The sequence below is a fragment of the Prionailurus viverrinus genome, chromosome A1 (genome assembly GCF_022837055.1).
Source record: "Prionailurus viverrinus isolate Anna chromosome A1, UM_Priviv_1.0, whole genome shotgun sequence".
NCBI lineage: Eukaryota > Metazoa > Chordata > Mammalia > Carnivora > Felidae > Prionailurus > Prionailurus viverrinus.
The window spans coordinates 1877688-1897293 of NC_062561.1; the positions used below are offsets into that span (position 1 = coordinate 1877688).

The 19606-nt window shown below is 39.5% G+C and overlaps 1 protein-coding gene across 4 annotated transcripts in view; it reads right to left on the minus strand.

Moving 5' to 3' along the window:
- Positions 1 to 19606, minus strand: part of XPO4 (exportin 4) — a 112889-nt gene that overhangs the window by 77849 nt on the left and 15434 nt on the right. For 3 of the 4 annotated variants that reach the window (XM_047833382.1, XM_047833638.1, XM_047833464.1), the window contains one exon: positions 4041 to 4146. In XM_047833382.1, coding sequence (XP_047689338.1) covers positions 4041 to 4146 — 106 coding nt within the window. Of the gene's footprint in view, positions 1 to 4040; positions 4148 to 19606 lie in introns of those variants that run through there. The other variant, XM_047833550.1, reaches the window with a different exon arrangement.

Consider the following 19606-nt stretch of genomic DNA (forward strand, 5'->3'; position numbering starts at 1 on the left):
AAAAACGTAAACCTATCATAAAAAGATGTGTTTAAAGTTCCAGGAGGGAAAAAAAAAAAAGTAAGTGTAAGAGGAACTGAAACAGAAACTAGCTATATCTATTTAGATCACGTAAGGAGAAATACGGTACTGCATAAAGGTGATTCAAGTAATCTCTTATTATAAACCTCTTCTATAAAGTAAACGATGGTTGATTGCCTAACTTCACTTTCTATTGCCATAGTAAAAATCTTAAGGACAAGAAACCCCAGATCCTTAGTTATGGATTTTAACAAAGAAGCAAAATCTTAGGGACTCACAGAATTTTGGACATAGAACTCCAAAGGTCACCTAATTCAATTCCTGCCTTTTAAGGCTGAAGAAAGTGTTGACGCACCAGGGGACTAAGAGAAAAGAATTCAGGATCACGTGGCCGGTGAATGTTCCTGGAGCGACACTAAGCCACCCCTAAACGCGCGTGCCAAGGAAAAGAAGACCAAACGAGCTCCTTCCTGTTTCCGTGCTTGTTTCTGACTACCTGTGCTTACAGCCAGGCTGTTTTTCCTGCCTCTCCCTCCTTTTTGCAAGGGACGAGGGAGGGAGTTAACTGCAGAAGGTGAATGACAGACATTCAACAGTTTCCGAGGTGACTCTTTCTTAGATGCCTCTGTTTGGGCATCTCTGCATTCCTACTCCCGTAAGAAGCTTCTCTAAGAATGGAGGAACCTGAAAAAAAGGAAGCCAAATTCCAAATTTCAAGGAAGGAATTCTCCTAACCTAATGGATCGCACTACACCTTCTCACGAAACCGTCACTAGCCTTCATAAACCGCACTTCACCACGATATGAATGTGCAAAAGGTGCTCTATGGAACTCTCGAAGCTACCAGCAGAAGATTGGGCCTTCGCGTGGATAGGTGAGCCTTATCCTTGCTCTATGCTCCAAAGATGCTTGAAATGGCAAGGTCTTCACGAGGAACTCCCCAGTCATCTAGAATTTCTGATACTTTTCAGTTGTTCTCCACTGACCAGGGCATTGTCTAGAGAATAAATTATTTTAGGCCACTTGGGCAGCAAGTTGCCCCTTTTTACCACGGTAACTTTCTTTAATAATTATGTAAACAAAATTCATTTCTATCACGTCAGCCATCTGAAACCACACAGAGCCATGAAGACAAAAATTGAAGTGAAGGAAACAATGAGAGGCAGAGCACCACATTCTGGTCAAAAAATATTTTTAAAAGAAAACTAAAACCACAGTAGTCAAGGCCCAGATGTTCAGCTACCACGACCACCTCCCTGGCATGAAAGACTTCTGTCCCAAGCACAGGCTCCAGAGCACGTGGTTACACACGTGTACACAGGCACCCCAACTGATGAGAAGTCTCAGTTTCGCTTTGTTTTGCTCCAACCACTTCCGAGACAAGAAACTGAAGAAACCCGTTTCTCCCTGGGAGAAGGACAGAAGAATGCTACAAAGTTAGTTCCGGAAGCGCTGGTCGGGGTGTATCTTTAACAAGAACAGAACTCACAGGATTTGTGAACGCACACTTGACCAAACCAAAGTAACACCTTCCTGAATGCCAAAGACTTCTGTCTGAGGTGCAGAAATCCAAAACGTGGATTCTGACAAATCTGACAAAACGCGCCGGGGCGTGCAACATGCACACGCAAATGCGCGCGCGCACACACACAGACGGAAAAAGCACACCCAGAATGACAACAAAAGGATAAGAAGAGAAGGAAATGAGGAAAACTAGAAACGTAATAAAAACTTAGGTCAGAAGTGGGAAGGAAGAATTTTAAGAGGCCAGAACAGGGAAGCATCAAAGAGAAAGTCTCCCCTTTATTAGAATATATCACCCAGACACTGTATAAAAATGACATATTATCCCTAGCTAAGAATGTGAAAATTCTGAATTGCGATTGACTGCCACTTGTATGAGAAGTCTTCTTAGAGGAATTAACCCTTCTGTGCTGGTGGCAACTGAGTAAGGAGTTGAAAGATTTTCTGTGAAGTTTAGATGTAAACATTAATGTAACACAGGGCTTTGCAGTACATTAATGATTAGATTACAATACATGCACTCAACCTTTTAAATAGTTAATATCTCAAAACCCAAACTGGTTTTAAAAGCACAGCCAGAACTAGCAATACTATTCTTTAGACATTTTTATCAGGAAAACAAACGTATTCCAGACAAGCTCAAATCGTAACAAAGCAACAGTACTTCATAAAATATACATACTCTAAAAAGGAAAGAGTCGTATAAACAAATACACTCTAATAACATACTTACAACTTAGATCAACTATTTCCCAACTAGTACTGAATGACAACTGCATTACGATAGAAAGTCCGATGAAACTGATGGAATCCTAATTAACGTACTTAAGGCGTATGCCATCAACACCAGACTCGAATTATGTTAGGCGACTAGTTTAACACAATGGTTTCCTAAACTACTAACGCTGAACAATTTCGAGGCAGTGAAGACGAAAGCTCCCTTGAATTCTTAACGCTGATGTTTAGCTTTACTTCTTGTGATTTAACTCTGAATTAAATATTCTCCACAGGCATGATAGCAAGTTTTCTTAGTGCCAGAATCAAGTTCACCCAAGTATGACACCTGACCACTAAAAAAATAAAACAAATAAAAACTGCCTCGTGTAGAATTTAGAAGGTGGCTATTAAAACTGACTGCTCCTCTAGTGAAAAACCTGACTCCTGAATGAGACAGGGCCACCTTCAACCACCTCTGCGAGCTCCTTGCAAACAGAACAGAGCACTTTGTGAAGGTCATCTTATTTTTAAAACGCCATCTGAAATCAGGTAACGGGGCTCCTCGCATTACCGTTCACAGAGTGGTTTTATATGTGGCTACATTTGTGCCTCACGACAACTTAAGGCAACGAAGCCCATTAAGGAAAATGGTACCACTGTTCCCATTTCATAGATGAAAACAGGCTCCGAGAGGCTAAGTGACTTCCTCAAGTTGATACCATGGAGAATAGAGCTCACAGGTCCTACAGCAGTGCTCTCTCTATTCCAACCTAACAACGCACTCATAAGCCCTTATACGGAAAGCATTTTTAACATTTAAATTTAATTGCAGGCTATTTCAATCTGGAAACCAGAGAGTGCTGGTGGCTAACAGATAAGTCTTACTAAAAGCATAAGAATAAAAGGTCAGATATTTTAGTTCCTAATATGCAACTAACCAATTTTATGGTCAAGAATAACTCAAATAGCCTTTCAGAGGCTCGAGTGTGGGTTACAAAAAATGGATCCAATTAAGAAAGAGTTAATAAACAATTAAGTTTTAAAATAACAATAACCAATGAAATCTCTCTTACTATGACTGAAAAATATGTAAGAGACAGAAGACTGTGTGTCTGTGTCTGTGTCTGTGTGCACTTAGAAAATGCCATCTCTGGACAAGAGTTACAACTTTTGTGATTACTTTTAAAGGAAAGAGATTGTTTCTGTACGCATGTCAGATAAAAGGTACTTGTAAAATATTTTTACAAGAGTAAAAATTAATGTTTCATTTTAGAATACACAGCGATCATCTACATAGAACTAATATTTGCTAAGCAAGCTGAATACAAACTATATGGTTAAAAAAATTTTTTGCACGAAAGAAAAATTGTTGAAACCTCCAAAAACAATCATAATTTCAAAACACTAGAGTAAGATATATTATAGTGCATTTCCTATAACAAGTGATAGCACTCTTGAGAACTGAAAAAATATTAGATTTTCCCCCCACCATTAACAGACTTCATGTTTTGGTCAGTAATAAATTATACATATTTACTATATTTAATAACTTACTGTATTTATAAATTACCATAGTTGGGGGGAAAAAAGTCAAAGTAGAAACAGTCTTCTATCTGGCTTTATGGACTATCTTTAAAGCCACTTCAACAGAATGACTATTAATGGAAAATTGTAATTACACACACCTGCTTGTTTTAAAAGGCATTTAAAATATCTAACATCCAGGATAGAAAGACTGTATTTGATTCTGCAAAAATATTTTAAAAGTGAATACTTACCCAAAATATGCTTGCAAACTGCAAATGGTGACTTTGATTTCCTAAACGATAAGAATATGTGCTCTGCATGCTGGCGTTGTTCGTTATTAACCATGGAAGGTGGCGCCTTGAGGGTTAAAACGAGGAGCAAAACAAAACAAAAAACAGAGTACACCTGTTTAATAAGACAGCTTGAACAACAGCAAACCTTCTACCCGCAATAAGAGAAAACACTTTCACTTTCGGGGGGCGGGGGCACTGGGACGTCAAATGCCTGCTTGTTACTTTACAGAAACTGAAGTATAAAACTTCGTAATAAATATTTAAAATACGGTTTCGGGAAAAAGGAAGAAATTCCTGGCAAGGTTTCAAAGTTGCCTGCATTTTAGAAGACAGAGGCTTATAAAACATTTTCTGTATCTTTTAAACACAGCTAACTTATTGCATTTTATTCCAAAATATACCACTTCATCTAACTTGACTAAGTGAAAATTATCTCTAAATTTTTCAGCACTGGTGCAACCAAATCCAAAGTCACTACAAATTGATTTCTCACAGCAATGCTTTACAATAAAAATATTCTCAGATAATTAATTCTACTTCAAGTTTCCTAAAATCACCATTAAACCAGAAAAAGTACGGAACAGTGGAGTTGGAAGTTACAAAACTCCTATCTGAATAAATGAATCCGTAGAAAAGTCAGACTTCTGGCTTAACAAAAACAACTTCTAAAGTCTGCCAGGTTTTTAAATTCCATTTTGTTCTAACAATCTTTCCTCTAAAGATAATATTCTTCTGAACCTAAAATATAGCCACCTAAAATACATAGTCTCATTGCATGGCTTCGTTATCTTTGACTCACTGAGACCCATCTGAAGAGAAGAGATTGCTTATGCAGCCTACCAATTAAATAGCAGAATTCTCAATTTGGGAGAGGAGAGGTAGGAAAATAAAGCTTCGCTACTGTGACCAACATGAAATGGGGAAATCAAAATTTCAACTATATTTAAACAATCTGAAAGATAAAAAACATTTTGCAACAAAGTACACTATAAACTATATTACTGAAACCAAGTACATTATAAACCATATATTAATATAAACTATAAACTGTATCAATTATGTATCATCATTTTAAGCTGTATCAATTATGCAACATTAGTCACTATAATTTTAGTTAAAATAAAATAATAATAAAACCAAATTTGATAGCCTGGCCTAAAGGTATTCTTATAATTAGCCAAAACCAGTTCAGACTACTATTCCTAATGATACAGCACCCTCTACAGCTCTCTAGATAAAAACGAAAATATTTTCATTATAAAGAACTGTGTTAATTCTTTTTATTTTTAATGTTTATTTATTTTTGAGAGAGAGAGAATGAGCAAGAGAAGAGCAGAGAGAGAGGGAGACAGACACAGAATCTGAAACAGGCTCCAGGCTCTGAGCTGCTAGCACAGAGCCTGACGTGGGGCTCGAACTCACGAGCCATGAGATCAAGACCTGAGCCAAAGTCGGACGCTTGACCAACTGAGCCACCCAGGTGCCCCAAATTGTGTTAAGTTCTTTAATACATTTTTTGAAAAAGTGTTACTATGAACAACTAACTATGCTAAATATAAATATTTTTGTCCTTCCATTTGCAAATTCTTCATTCTCACCATTTTCCTTAACTCAACAAGTTTGTGTTTTTACAAGATATTTCATCATTAATATCTGACTATACCCCCCAAAACCAGCATATCAGTAAACACTATTACAACATGTTATACTGCTACGAATATAAGGCAATGAGTATGGATGACCCAGGTGATTCTGATTTATATATTCTTTCTTCTCATCACCCTTGAAAGGCAGTACACGTACGTAATTTTGCAAGTCATTAATTATGCCAGTTATTCTGCAAACAAAAATAGTTCTTAAAGCTAATGATCTTTGGACATCCTGGTATTCACATAGTCTCAAGATACAGGTCTCAAGATAACTTTAATATAACAGAATATTTCATTTATAAAATATCAGATTTCATAAGTAATAAGGTATAATGTAAAAGTTGGTTTATATTAACCACCTGGTTGAACATGATCATACAAACAATAAAATCATCCACTGATTCATTAGATGGCAACACGGTGTTCACTTTAGTTTCCCAAAACCAAAAGTTTTAATTCTTCTTGAAAATGAATGACTTGGCAATGGTTTGCAAATAGTAAATTATGTGCATCAGCGAGTTCTGAGAAGATTTTCTTGTTTAAAAAGAAAAAGACAAGAGTCCCAGCCCCCAAAGATTTAACAGACTCAGCTTCTAAGTCAAAAACATGCATCTTTCCCACAAAATTCCCTGCTTAGTACTGACTTATATACCTATACCTCTACCTGTGGAACTCCTTCCTGTTCAGAAATCAGAACTCATCCTTCAAACTGCTTCAGCTTCTCCTTGGTCAGCCTTTCCTGACCTTCTCCCCGTCGGCCTGAACACAAACGTCTCCATCTCACCTCGGGCAATGCGCTAGACATGTATCTCTACCAACCCAACTTACCATAATGTACTGTACGTATTTGCTTGCCCCTTTTTCTTTTTCGCTATGATTTTTCTGATACCAGAAACCTTTACTCATCTCTAAATTCCTAGAGCCTTGCACATACCAAAAGAGAGGCAGCACCACCATAACTAACATTCACTGAGTACTTAGTGTTGCGAGGCATTATTTTCAACAGATGGATAGGCACACAGATACATGACCTCATTAATCCTAATAACCTTATGAGGTAGAAACTATTATTATTCCCATTTTACAGATGAGGAATGGAGTGATCAATCTGCTAAAGGTCAGGGAGGAAGCAGAGGTGGAAACTGACCTCAGGGCCCTAACTCTTCAACAGGAACTACACTTAGGTGGTTCAGGATCATGTAAGACTTATTATGCTTAAAGCAAGGGGATAGAAAGGAAGAAAATCCCTCGTAAAAGTCCTCCTCTAAGACCCGATCCAGACATTAGTGTTTTACATAGCTTGAGAAGTTTCAGTAAAGATATAATAATAGTAAAAAAGCCTTTTTGTATTGCCTGTTTATGTCCTGTCGTTGTCCCTAATAGCAAAAGATTGAAAAGAGCTCACACTTCAAAGGTACAGTCAAATGAATCAGAAGAGCTGGAATCAGGCGGAAGCAGAGTGCCTGATGGAAGACAGGAAACAACAGATGAGCAATTCCAGGTGTCTTCAGGAAAAGAAAGGCAGTAACAGGAAGAAACTGAAAGGTGTTTTTTATTTTTAAGTTTGCTTATTTATTGGGGGAGGGGGGTGCGGTAGAGAGAAAGGGAGAGAGAAACTCAAGCAGGCTCCATGCTGTCAGTGCAGAGCCCGATGCAGGGCTCCATCTCAAGAACCACGAGGCGAGGTCAAGAGTAGGATGCCTAACCCACTGAGCCACCCAGGCGCCCCGAGAAGTGGTTCTAAGGAGTCCAGCAGGAGATCTGAAGCTCACAAAGCCCTAGCCCAACATGCTGGTGTTTCTGGCACAGCCCATGCTGTTCCACCAGCCTGGCCGGACCCCCTTCAATTTACAAAAAATCCTCAAGAAACACCATTGGTGGTGCACACTAGGGGCATCTGAAGCTGGAGCTCAAGACTTACTGAAAAATAGATTAAATGACATATTTAATATGAGGGGTTTTTTTTCGGGGGGGGGGGGGCATCAGGAGAACCAGAAGTACCAAATAATTTCTGTTTACTGAGGGCTGACTATAATCTAAGCAGCATGTCAGAAGCTAAGGATATCAAAGTAGAGAGAACCATCTCCGCCCTTATGGAATTCTGAGTCTTACGAAAGACATACATTAATCAAATCACACAAATAATTATGAGTCCTAACTACATTCTAGCTTCTCCCATCATGCAAACCCGTCCTCAAAACGTCAGAAATTCCACGTGCCAAATCCTGTGAGACCTTTAGACTCTTTCTTTCTCTGGAGAGCTACGAGAACTTTTATTAAGACGAACAACAACAGCACCACTTTGTCCTCATGCAGAGTGCTAAATTACATACACTGCCTCATTTAATCACCGCGACATCCCTGTACGAATCATTGCCTCTTTTACATATGGAGAAACTCAGATTCACAGACTGTCACATACCCAAGATCACAGTATCAAAGGCAGAATTTGGTCTTAAGTCTGTGTAACACCAAAGCCCCTGATCTGACTCTCTTAAGTATTACTAACGAGGAGACATGGTTGAGTAGGCTAATTTCTGTCGGATAACTCGCAAAGAAATTCAAACAATATTCTAGGCTTACTATAAATATCATCGTTTACAGGACCACGAAAAAAGGATATGAAAGTCAGACTGAAAAATTAGGCACGACTTGTAGATAGGAAACAAGCTACAAAAGTAGAAAGCAAACTTGGAAGTCATGCCACACAACTCATAATAAAAATTTTCCTCGCTCTAATCGCTCGCCCATCTTTCCTTTTTGTGTGTGTGTGTACACATTTAGTATTGTAACAAAGCCACTTGTACACTTTCAACGTTTAAAACTGAGCATCTTTCCTTTCCGGTGAAACAAAAAGCAAACGGAAAAATAAACAGGAACACAATTACAAGAGAATGTCAATTCCAAATAAGAGCCTACAGGTTCTGCTGATTCTCCCTGCGAGTGGCAGGGCTTAAGTCATCGTTAGGAGAGAATTTTTATTTTAAAAGTGTCATCTTCAACTGCAAGGATGTCCATTAAACATCACAATTAAACATGCCGAAGGAGAAGCCACGTTGTCAAAATGCCCACTGAACCCACCCAAATGTCTCAAACTTTGCTGACCTCCTATGACCCCATTTTTTAAAGATTTTTTTCTCTTCTTTAAACAAGAGAAAGTAGACAGATACATGTTGGTAAATGCTAACTGTCCATATTCACATAGAGACACAGTGAAATCTCTGAGCCCAATATACAGAGAAAGGAGGAAGAAAAACTAGAATTCCACGCACTACCCAGGGACCCAGCACCCTCCAGCTTCCAGCAGGCTCCCTCATCTTTTAGAGAGAGAGCATGGTTTAATGTTCAAATTAGAAAATCACAGATGTACTACCCAAAAACATGTTTGCCAGTAGTTTTTGACTCATTCACGGAAAATTTTAAGTTAAGAATTGTTCAATTTTGGGGCGCCTGGATGGCTCAGTCGGTTGAGCGTCCGACTTCGGCTCAGGTCATGATCTCACGGTTCATGAGTTCGAGCCCCGCATCGGGCTCTGTGCTGACAGCTCAGGGTCTGGAACCTGCTTTGATTCTGTTCCCCCTCTCTCTCTGCCCCACCCCTGCTTGTGCTCTGTCTCTCTCTGTCTTTCAAAAATGAATAAACATGAAAAAAAAATTACGAATTGTTCAATTTTTAGTTTCCTCTCTATAACCTTTCCTTTTAAACCTTTGGAACTTAACACTGCTCCTACCTAAATTTAAATCCGTAACACAAAGTGATATATTTTATTACTTTAAATGTTTCATACCAGGGGCACCTGGGGGGCTCGGTCAGTCAAGCGTCCAACTTCAGCTCAGGTCGTGATCCCACAGTTAATGAGTTTGATCACGCAGTTCTTGAGTTTGAGCCCCACATCAGGCTCTGTGCTGACAGTTCAGAGCCTGGAGCCTGCTTCAGATTCTGTGTCTTCCCCTCTCTCTCTGTTCTGCCCCTGCTTACGTTCTGCTCCCCTCTCTCTCAATAATAAAGATTAAAAACAATTTTTTTTTTTAATGTATCATAGCAGTATTTCATAGTATTCCACAAAGAGTAAATTCCAGTTACTGGACCTTTTCAGCTAAACAAATTTGAAAGATGTGCCCTAATTAATTAATCTCTTGCAATTTCACAGCATATCCCCAAAAGCTGTCTTTTCAAATCTATTTTCCTCTCAAACCTCTCATCTCATGACACCCATTACTCCAGTCTCTCACAAAATGACCTTATTTTTACTTTCCCAAAGTGAAAGCCTTCTTGCATGATTAGCTCCTTTATGTGACTTCCTCTTCAAAAGGAAGGTTCTCCTATCACCTTCTCCAATTTCTTAACAAAATACTCCCTTCCCCTCAGCCTTCTCTGGACTCGAAATCCTCCTCCCCTCCCTGCCCTCCTGGCTCCCCCTCACATACAACCCCATTTCTTCCCTCATCTCTTCTCCCTCTCTTTCTTTTTTTAAGTTTATTTACTTTTGAGAGAGAGCATGAGGGGAAGGGCAGAGAGAGAGAGGAGAAAGGGGAGAGAGAATCCCAAGCAGCCTCCACGCTGTCAGTGCGGGCGGGGCCTGACACGGGGCTCAAACCCATGAAGCACAAGTCCTTGACCTAAGATGAAATCAAGAGTCACTCCATCCAGGCGCCCCCTCACTCTCTTTAGCTTCTCTTAAAGTTCTACTTAGTAATGGCGCCCTGCTTTCTGCTTACAAACAGGTTTACCCTACCTTAAAAATCCCTCCAAACAATCTTACGGTCCCCTTTAATTAAAAGAACAAGATACCGAAAGCAAAACGACCTGGTTTCTAATCCCATCTCTGCAGCACAATAGTTAGGAAATTTCCAGGCAAAGACACCTCCAGGCAAGTCAGGGTCCCTAGCAGCTGATGATGCTAATGAATGCATCTCACAACGGTATGAGAACTGCAGTTAAAAATACACATATGGGTCTCCCCAAATTAACCTACAATCGGGTCTCCCCAAATTAACCTACAATAATTGATACAATTCCACTTTAAATCCCAATAAGGTTCATTCCAGAAGGTGACAAGGTGGTCCTAAGACATGTAAGAAAAAGGTCAAAAAGAGTCAAATTAAGTAAGAAAAAAGGATGTTGAGAGCATTATACTAAGTGAAATAAGTGAAACAGAGAAAGATACTCACTTATAAAGATCTCACTTCCATGTGGAATCTAACAAAAAAAAAAAAAAAAAAAACATGACCCACCCCAAGCTCCTCCTAGATACGGAGAACAGACTGGGGGTTCTAAGGAAGAGGGGGATGATAGAGTGAAGAGGGTCAAAAGGTACAAACTTCCACGTATAAAATAAATAAGTCAAGAGGATGTTATGTATAGCATGGTAACTACAATTCATAATAACATACCGTGTATTTGAAAGTTACGAAGACAGTAGACCTTAATAGTTGTCATCATAAGAAACAGACTCAGTAGCTACGTATGCTAACAGGCATTAATTGTGATCATTTCACAATATATACAAATACTGAGTCACTGTATTGTACATCTGAAACTACTAAAATATTATAGGTCATAAATGAGTAAAATGAGTAATTTTAGGTTCGAAAAAAACTATTAAAAACCTGAGGAAAGAATAAGAGAGGAGGGTGGAGGGACGGGTTAAATAGGTGATGGAAATTAAGGAGCACGCTTGTCACGAATACTTGTGATAAGGAAGTGCTGAATCACTGACTGTACACCTGAACTTAAAATTCCACTGTATGTTAACTGACTGGAATTTAAACAAAAACTTTAAAAAAAGAAAGAATATGAGTCTTACAGAGCCAGACACTTACAAAGGCACAGTAATAATTTTTTTTAAAGTAGTATTAGAACAGGAGAAACAAACAAGGGAGCAGAGAGACTTCCCAGAAACAGACCCAGGACATATGACAAAATAGTGAGGAAACGTTAGACTGTACAACAAACGGCACCAGAAAGTTGGCTATTTATAAGCAAAAACAAAAGGTCAGATATTTAATTCATATCATACATATAATAAATTCTAGGGGAATGGAAGACTGAAAGATGAAAAGCAAAAATTTTTTAAAGTTTTTAACAGAATATTAAGAAGAAAACATAGGAGAGTATGTCAGAGTGCAGAAGAACTTTTTAAACAATAAAAGGCACAAATCCTTTTTATTTGACTATATTAAAAGTATAACCTTTTCAACATTAACTGGAAGTGAAAAGACTAGACACAGATTAGAAGGCAATAATAACTGCACTGACTATAATTAACAAAAGACTAATACTCAGAACATAAAAACTCCCACAAAAGACAACTTACAGCAGAAACTGACAGCTCCCCCTCTTCTTCCTCAGTCAAGAACTTGAGTATGAGGCACCGCGCCTCGCTGAATAACGCTTCGTAGTGCCCTGCGGGACTAGGGACTAAGTTCTGGCCAATAAGACATCAACAAAGCTTGGGGCAGGACTTCCTAAAGGCAGCTGATTCAGCTGAAACACATTTTTCTCTTGCCCATGGATCTTCTTTCCTACCCCCTGGAAATGGATATGGTGGCTGTAGCTATGCTAACCATCTCGGACCACAGGAAGACACCAGCTACGAATTGTAAACATAGAAACGGAAAGAAGAAAGCAGCAGCAGCAGCATGAGCCCCTGGTGCTATCCTGGAAGCCATCAGACCATCGTCGGATCACTTTATCTCCATCCACGCTTTAGGTGAGAAAAAATAATCCTTTTCAAAAAGACAATGTTACTGGACTTTGGGGTTACATGCTGCCTAATCCAATCCAACCAATTACACAATGTAATAGAAAAATGGCCAATGAACTACAGGCTAGACAAGTCACAGAGAAGAAAGTAAAAATGGCTAATAAGCCTAAGAACATACTCAACCTCACTAGAAACCACCGAAATGCAATTAAAACAGTAAGCTACTGTTTCTGAGGGGGAATGAAAAATGATGCAGATTAAAAAGAATTAGTACAAAAACAAGAGTTTAAGAAGTTTGGGAGTACTGTAGATAGCTGTAAGCCTGCATTTTTCCAATGTAAAAATGGAACACTAATTTGGAATTTGGGAATTACCTAGAAAAAGTTGATGGCCCTGAACAGCAAGGTACGCACAAGTCCTCTTCTAGGCATTTATTCTCTAGAGCACCTCTCCCCCACACAAAGAAAGCTCACATAAAGATGTTCCTCAGCACTACCATAACAGACAAATAAAAAAGGGTAGCAATTTGAATTCCATCAATAGGGAATATATTGTAGTACCATCATACAGTTAAAGACCAAACTACAGCGACATTTACCAAAGTAGCTAAACTGAAAATTATTCTGAGTGAAGCAAATGACTGAACCTATACAACATATCATCTAGGTAAAACTTCAAAAACTCAAAAGTATGGTATTTTTATTTTCCTTTGTGGACAAAGTGTAAACACATGGAAGGTAAGGAAAAACAATTTTACTTTACTGGTTTTTTAAATTATTTTTTAAAATGCTTATTTTTGAGAGAGAGAGAGGGAAGAAGGGAGGGTACACGAGCACACAAGCAGGGGAGGGGCAGAGAGAGAGGGAGACACAGAATCCGAAGCAGGCTCCAGGCTCCAAGCTGTCAACACACAGCCCAACACGGGGCTCGAATTCACGAACTCTGAGATCATGATCTGAGCCAAAGTCAGATGCTTAACTGACTGAGGCATTCAGGTGCCCCTTTGAAAAAATGTCTTAAAGATTTATTTTTTAGCAATCTCTACAACCAAAGTGGGGCTCGAACTCACAACCCTGAGATCAAGAGTTGCGTGCGCCACCAACTGAGCCAGCTGGGCGCCCCAAGGATCAACATTTTATTTTTTTTTTAATTTTTTTTTTCAACATTTATTTATTTTTGGGACAGAGAGAGACAGAGCATGAACGGGGGAGGGGCAGAGAGAGAGGGAGACACAGAATCGGAAACAGGCTCCAGGCTCTGAGCCATCAGCCCAGAGCCTGACGCGGGGCTCAAACTCACGGACCGCGAGATCGTGACCTGGCTGAAGTCGGACGCTTAACCGACTGCGCCACCCAGGCGCCCCTAGGATCAACATTTTAAAAGCATGCTTCTCTTTAGAGATGAAGAAGCAGAGTCTGGAGAATGGTACCTAAAAGGGACCCAGGGCACCTGAGTGGTTCAGTTAAGTGTCTGACTTCGGCTCAGGTCCTCATCTCAACAGTTCGTGAGTCTGAGCCTCGCGTGGCGCTCGCTCTCTGCCGTCAGCACAGAGCCCGCCTGAGATCTTCCTCGGTCTCTACCCCTCCCCAGGTCTTTCTCTCAAAAATAAATATTAAAAAAAAAATCTTGGGGCGCCTGGGTGGCGCAGTCGGTTAAGCGTCCGACTTCAGCCAGGTCACGATCTCGCGGTCCGTGAGTTCGAGCCCCGCGTCGGGCTCTGGGCTGATGGCTCAGAGCCTGGAGCCTGCTTCCGATTCTGTGTCTCCCTCTCTCTCTGCCCCTCCCCAGTTCATGCTCTGTCTCTCTCTGTCCCAAAAATAAATAAAAAACGTTGAAAAAAAAAAAATTAAAAAAAAAAAAAATCTTATAAAAGGGACCCAAAGGCAGCTTCACAATAGATTATTTTTAAGTTTGTACGCAAAATGGTTACATTCACATTTGCTAGCCCAGGAGATAAGATCATGGTTATGACCTGTCCTGTTCTCATACTTGTGCATTTTTTAAAATGAGCCATTCCTCACAGCTCTCCTGACTGGATACCCAGAACAACTCTTCTGCTAAAATCAAATCAAATAATGTGGATAAAATACTTCTACATTTTTAAATGTATTGCTGAGCTTACAAGAAATTAAGGAATCCTCAGAAGCTAAAAAAACAAAAAACAAAAACATAGAAAAACCAAAGCAGGAATCCAAAGATAAAAAATGGCACTCATGCATTTACCCTAGGGACATCTGTCAACTTCAGGTGACCTTGAGTTTCCATTCTGATGGCTACCCAAGCAGTACAGAAGACATAAGATATATGGTCAGGGCCCTCCTAAGGTGGGGATCTAATAGGACACCCCTCCACATAAAGCTGGGGTCCTCAGTGTAAGCATAAAGCATTAAAAAACAAAAACAGGGAGAAAGGGAGGAAGAGAGGGAGAGAGCAACTTGCTCGTTTGGATCTTAGTGACAGATGAGAAGGAACATTACTTCAGACAACTGATAACCAAGAACAGGCCTTCAAATAGGTTTCCTGCCTCATCTCAACAGGACCCATGTGGTCCCAAAACTTCAAGCCAATAAACTTAAAGTAGTCCTATGTTGGTCATGCACCTAAGGTACCTGGAGTAATGCACCATAATCCAGGCTTCAGACTTTTCCAGAAACATTTCCAAGAGCTAATATTCAAAAATGTTTAAACACATGAAGAAACAAGCTACCATGGGTCTGCAGAACCACACATTAAAGAATCAAATCAACAAAACTCACAAATATTCAGAAACATGATACAAAATGTTTAAAAAACCTAAATATGTATGAAGCAGACTTAATCAAATAAAATCTTTTACATATCAAATGATACTATCAGCAGAATAAAAAGTCAATTCACAGAGGGGTGAATGGGTGGCTCAGTTGGTTGGGCGACTGACTTCAGCTCAGGTCATGATCTCACAGTTCGTGGGTTCGAGCCCCGTGTCGGGCTCTGTGCTGACAGCTCAAAGCCTGGAGCCTGTGTCTCCCTCTCTCTCTGTTCCTCCCTTGCTCGTTCTCTATCTCTCTCTGTCTCTCAAAAATAAATAAATGTTAAAAAAACAATTTTTTTTAAAAGTCAATTCACAGAATGGGAAAATTTTTTTTACCAATCATGTATCTGATAAGAGATTAATAGCCAGAATCTATAAAGATTCCTAAAACTCAGCAGAAAAACAAAAAACCCAATTTAAAAAGGGCAAGGACTTGAATATACATTCCTTCAAAGAAGACATACAAATGGTCAGTAAGCAAATATAAAGATTCCTTCCCAGCATCACACTAATCATTAGGGAAATGCAAATCAAAACTAGTGACATTCTACTTTACATCTACTAGGAGAATGACTAACATAGAAAAGAAAGAAAAAAAAAAAAAGAAAGAAAAGGAAATAACAGTTGTTAGCAAAGATGTGGAGAAATTGGAACCCTTGTCCATTATTAGTGGTAATGTAAAACATGCAGATTTTTTTTTAATGCAGCCACTATGAGAGACAGCATGACAGTTCCTCACAAAATTAAACACAGAATTATCACACAAGACAGCACTCCACATCTAGGAAGATACTCCAAAGAACTGAAAACAGGGCTCAAAGAGACCACACACCAATATCCATAGCAGTATTATTCCCAATAGCCAAAAAGATGGAACAACAACACCCACTGACGAATGAACAAAAGGTAATAAAGATACACAAACAATGGCATATATCCAGCCTTAAGAAAGAATGAATTTTTGATACATGCTACAACAGGTATGAATCTTGGACACATTTTGTAAGGCAAATAAGCCAGACATAAGATAAATGCCACAGGATTCCACTTATATGAGGTACCTAAAATAAACTAGAAAAAGAATGTAAAAAGCGGTTACCTAGGGTGGGGCGGGGGCAGAAATAAGGAGTTCTTATTTAACGAGTTATACAGTTTTAGCATGGAATAATGGGAAAATTTTGGAGACAGCAGCGATGGTTGTACAACAATGTGAAAGTACAGTAAAACCTTGGATTGTGAGTAACTTGCTCTCTGAGTGTTCCCCAAGGTGAGCAAACATTTCTAAAAAACCTTAACTTGATAAACAAGCGACGTCTTGCAGTGCTAATAGCATGGGATGCCGAATGTCACATATCGATACTGAGTCAATGGTTCTTCTCTCTGTCTGTCTGTCTGTCTGTCCCTCTCACTGTGGGATTGTGGGTGATCATCGCCCACGCTCAGATGCCTGCTCTCAGGCCGCGGTGTTTGGCAGAAATCAGTGATTTTTCAGAACGCTTGGAAGGCGCCCACAACTGGCACTAGTCTATTTTTTGTCACTTCAAAGCACCTAGAAACAGTCCTTTGCTTTTCCAGACAAGAGAAAGCTTAGGAATGCTTTGCTTCATTCTAGGTCAGGCTGCCTGCAGATATAGACCCTTTCCTCTGCTGCCTTATTGCCAGTTACGTTAAATACAGTACATGACAAGAGTGCATTAGTACTGTGCTGTAGTCAACATCCATGCGAGTGTATACAATGGCCCCGCGCAGAAAAAGATTCCATTGAGCCAACAGATAGCAGTGATTCTGGTAGTGATAGTCAAAGTCGTCCTACACAATAACCCTCCTCCCTTGTCTCCCTCACACCAGCCACGAAGGTTTTCAAAGGTAAGTGCGGGCTAATTTGTTTTTCTTTATATTTTGTACTTTCTTTTTAATGTTTTTTAATGTTTATTTATTTTTGACAGAGAGAGACAGAGACAGAGACAGAGAATGAGTGGGGGAGGAGCAGAGAGAGAGGGAGACCCAGAATTCAAAGCAGGCTCCAGGCTCCGAGCTGTCAGCACAGAGCCTGACGCGGGGCCTGAATTCATGGACTGCGAGATCACGACCTGAGCCAAAGTCGGACGCGCTCAACTGACTGAGCCACTCAGGCGCCCCTATATTTTGTACTGTCTTGATTATTTTGTATTATATTGTAGTATTGCAATCACTTTTATATGAATATTTCGGGGTTGTGGAACGAATCATCTGAGTTTCCATTATTTCTTATGGGGAAATTTGCTTTGATATACAAGTGCTCTGGATTACAAGCATGTTTCCAGAATGAATTATGCTCACCAACCAAGGTTTTACAATACTTAAAAATAGTAAAAGCAGCAAGATAACACAACAGATCTCTTAGGATCAACATAACAAAGAAACTTAAGTATTTATAGACAAAAATCTTGTTTAGAGGGTAGCTACAGGGATATACATACAACTGTCCAAACTTGTCAAACTGGACACCCAAGATCTGTGAATGTTATTGTACATTAATATGCCCCCCAAAACGGCAAAACCTCCATGGAGAGATTAAAAGGCAGATTAAACACACTGAGGAGAAAACTGAAAAGACAAAAAATTATGAAGAATGCAGAAAGGCACAAATACTAAGAGTCTTGGACAACAAAGTGAAGGTGAAAGCCCCAGGAAGCTAATCTATAGAAACTGTATCTTCCAGGCTTCCTTGCCGCAGCCCCAGCTGCTCCTTTTCTCCACCAAAAGCCTGTCAGGCTGCTCTCTCCTACAGCTATAGCTCTCTCAGATTCTCCACTCTCCCTCCCTGCCCATTCAGGCCCCAACAATGACTTCTCCATCCTCTGTGGTTCCCTGACGCCGCATCCTCCCCAACCTTTGTCAACAGTCCCTTCACTAACTCTCCTCAATTATCCCTTTGAGTGTTCCTCTGCCAAGATCTTGACTGATACAGCATCCAGCAACAATTTTGAAAAATAAAGATTAAAAAGGAAAAGGCCAGGAAATATTCCAAATTTTAAGTTTGTAAAATTCCAAAACTGATGAGAAACACTAAAAACCCAATGAATTCAAACAGAATAAAAAAGAAATCGTATTACTGATACCACAGTGAAACTGAAGAATTCAAAAATCAAAAGATCTTAAAAGTAGACAAAGGAAAAAAAAGATTACCTTCAAAGAAGTAACTGACTAAAAGTACAACTTCCTAAAGCAAGGGGAAACCAGACTAGAGAGAAAACAAAATAACATTTTCAGAGTGCTGATGGAAAGCAACTATTACCTTAGAAATGTAGATCCAGGGAACATCTTCCAAGGATTAAAATATAATTGAAGATATGTTCCTCCAAATAAAAACTTTTACTACCGAAACACACACTTCCTTTAGGAAATTCTGAAGAAGGAAAATGATACCGGATGGAAAGCCTTAAATGCAAAGGATTATAGACAAATTAACTATGTGAATAAATCTAAGCAAATACTGATATTGTTTAAGTGATTAATTTGTGAAATTAAAACGGGTGATTAAGGGGCACCCAGGTGGTTCAGTCGGTTAAGCGTCCGACTCTTGATTTCAGCTTGGGTCATGACCTTGCAGTTCCTGAGTTCCAGACCCACACTGGGCTCTGTGCTAGCAGTGTGGATGCTGCTTGGGACTCTCTTTCTCCCTCTCTCTCTCTCTCTCTGCCCCTCCCCCACTCATGCTGTCGCTGTCTCTCTCTCTCTCTCTCTCTCTCTCAAAATAAATAAACTTAATTAAAAAAAAGATGATTAAGATTATGGAAAATATATACCATGTAAGTCAGGAGAGGTGGTAAGTTCTTGCACTGTTCTGAGACAGTATATACAGGTTAACTTTAAACTAAATGGAGTACACATGCTAAAACGTCTGCCACAGTCAATAAAAGAATAAAAATAGAAAATAAAGAACATGCACATTAGACACCCAAACTATGGAAGGAGGAACAAAAGATTATCGAATTCTCAAAGAAGGCAAAGGAAGAACCACACACACACAAAGACAACAAAAATATGTAATTTATCAGTCATCACAAATAAATATGATAAACTAAACTGTAGATAAAAAACTGAGATTGTCAGGCTGGATAAAAAAAAATCCAACTTCATGCATACAAAAAAACCAAAGGCATAGAAAGGCTGAAAATCAAGGCTGGAAAAAGACGTACCAAGCAAATTCTAATCAAGAGAAGTTAATGAAATTGATATAACTATGATAACAGCAGGAAAAAAAAACCCAGAATTTAAGAGGGGTGCCTGGGTAGCTCAGTCAGTTAAGGGTCCAACTTCAGCTCAAGTCATGATCTCCATGGTTCGTGGGTTCGAGCCCCATGTAGGGCTCTGTGCTGACAGCTCAGAGCCTGA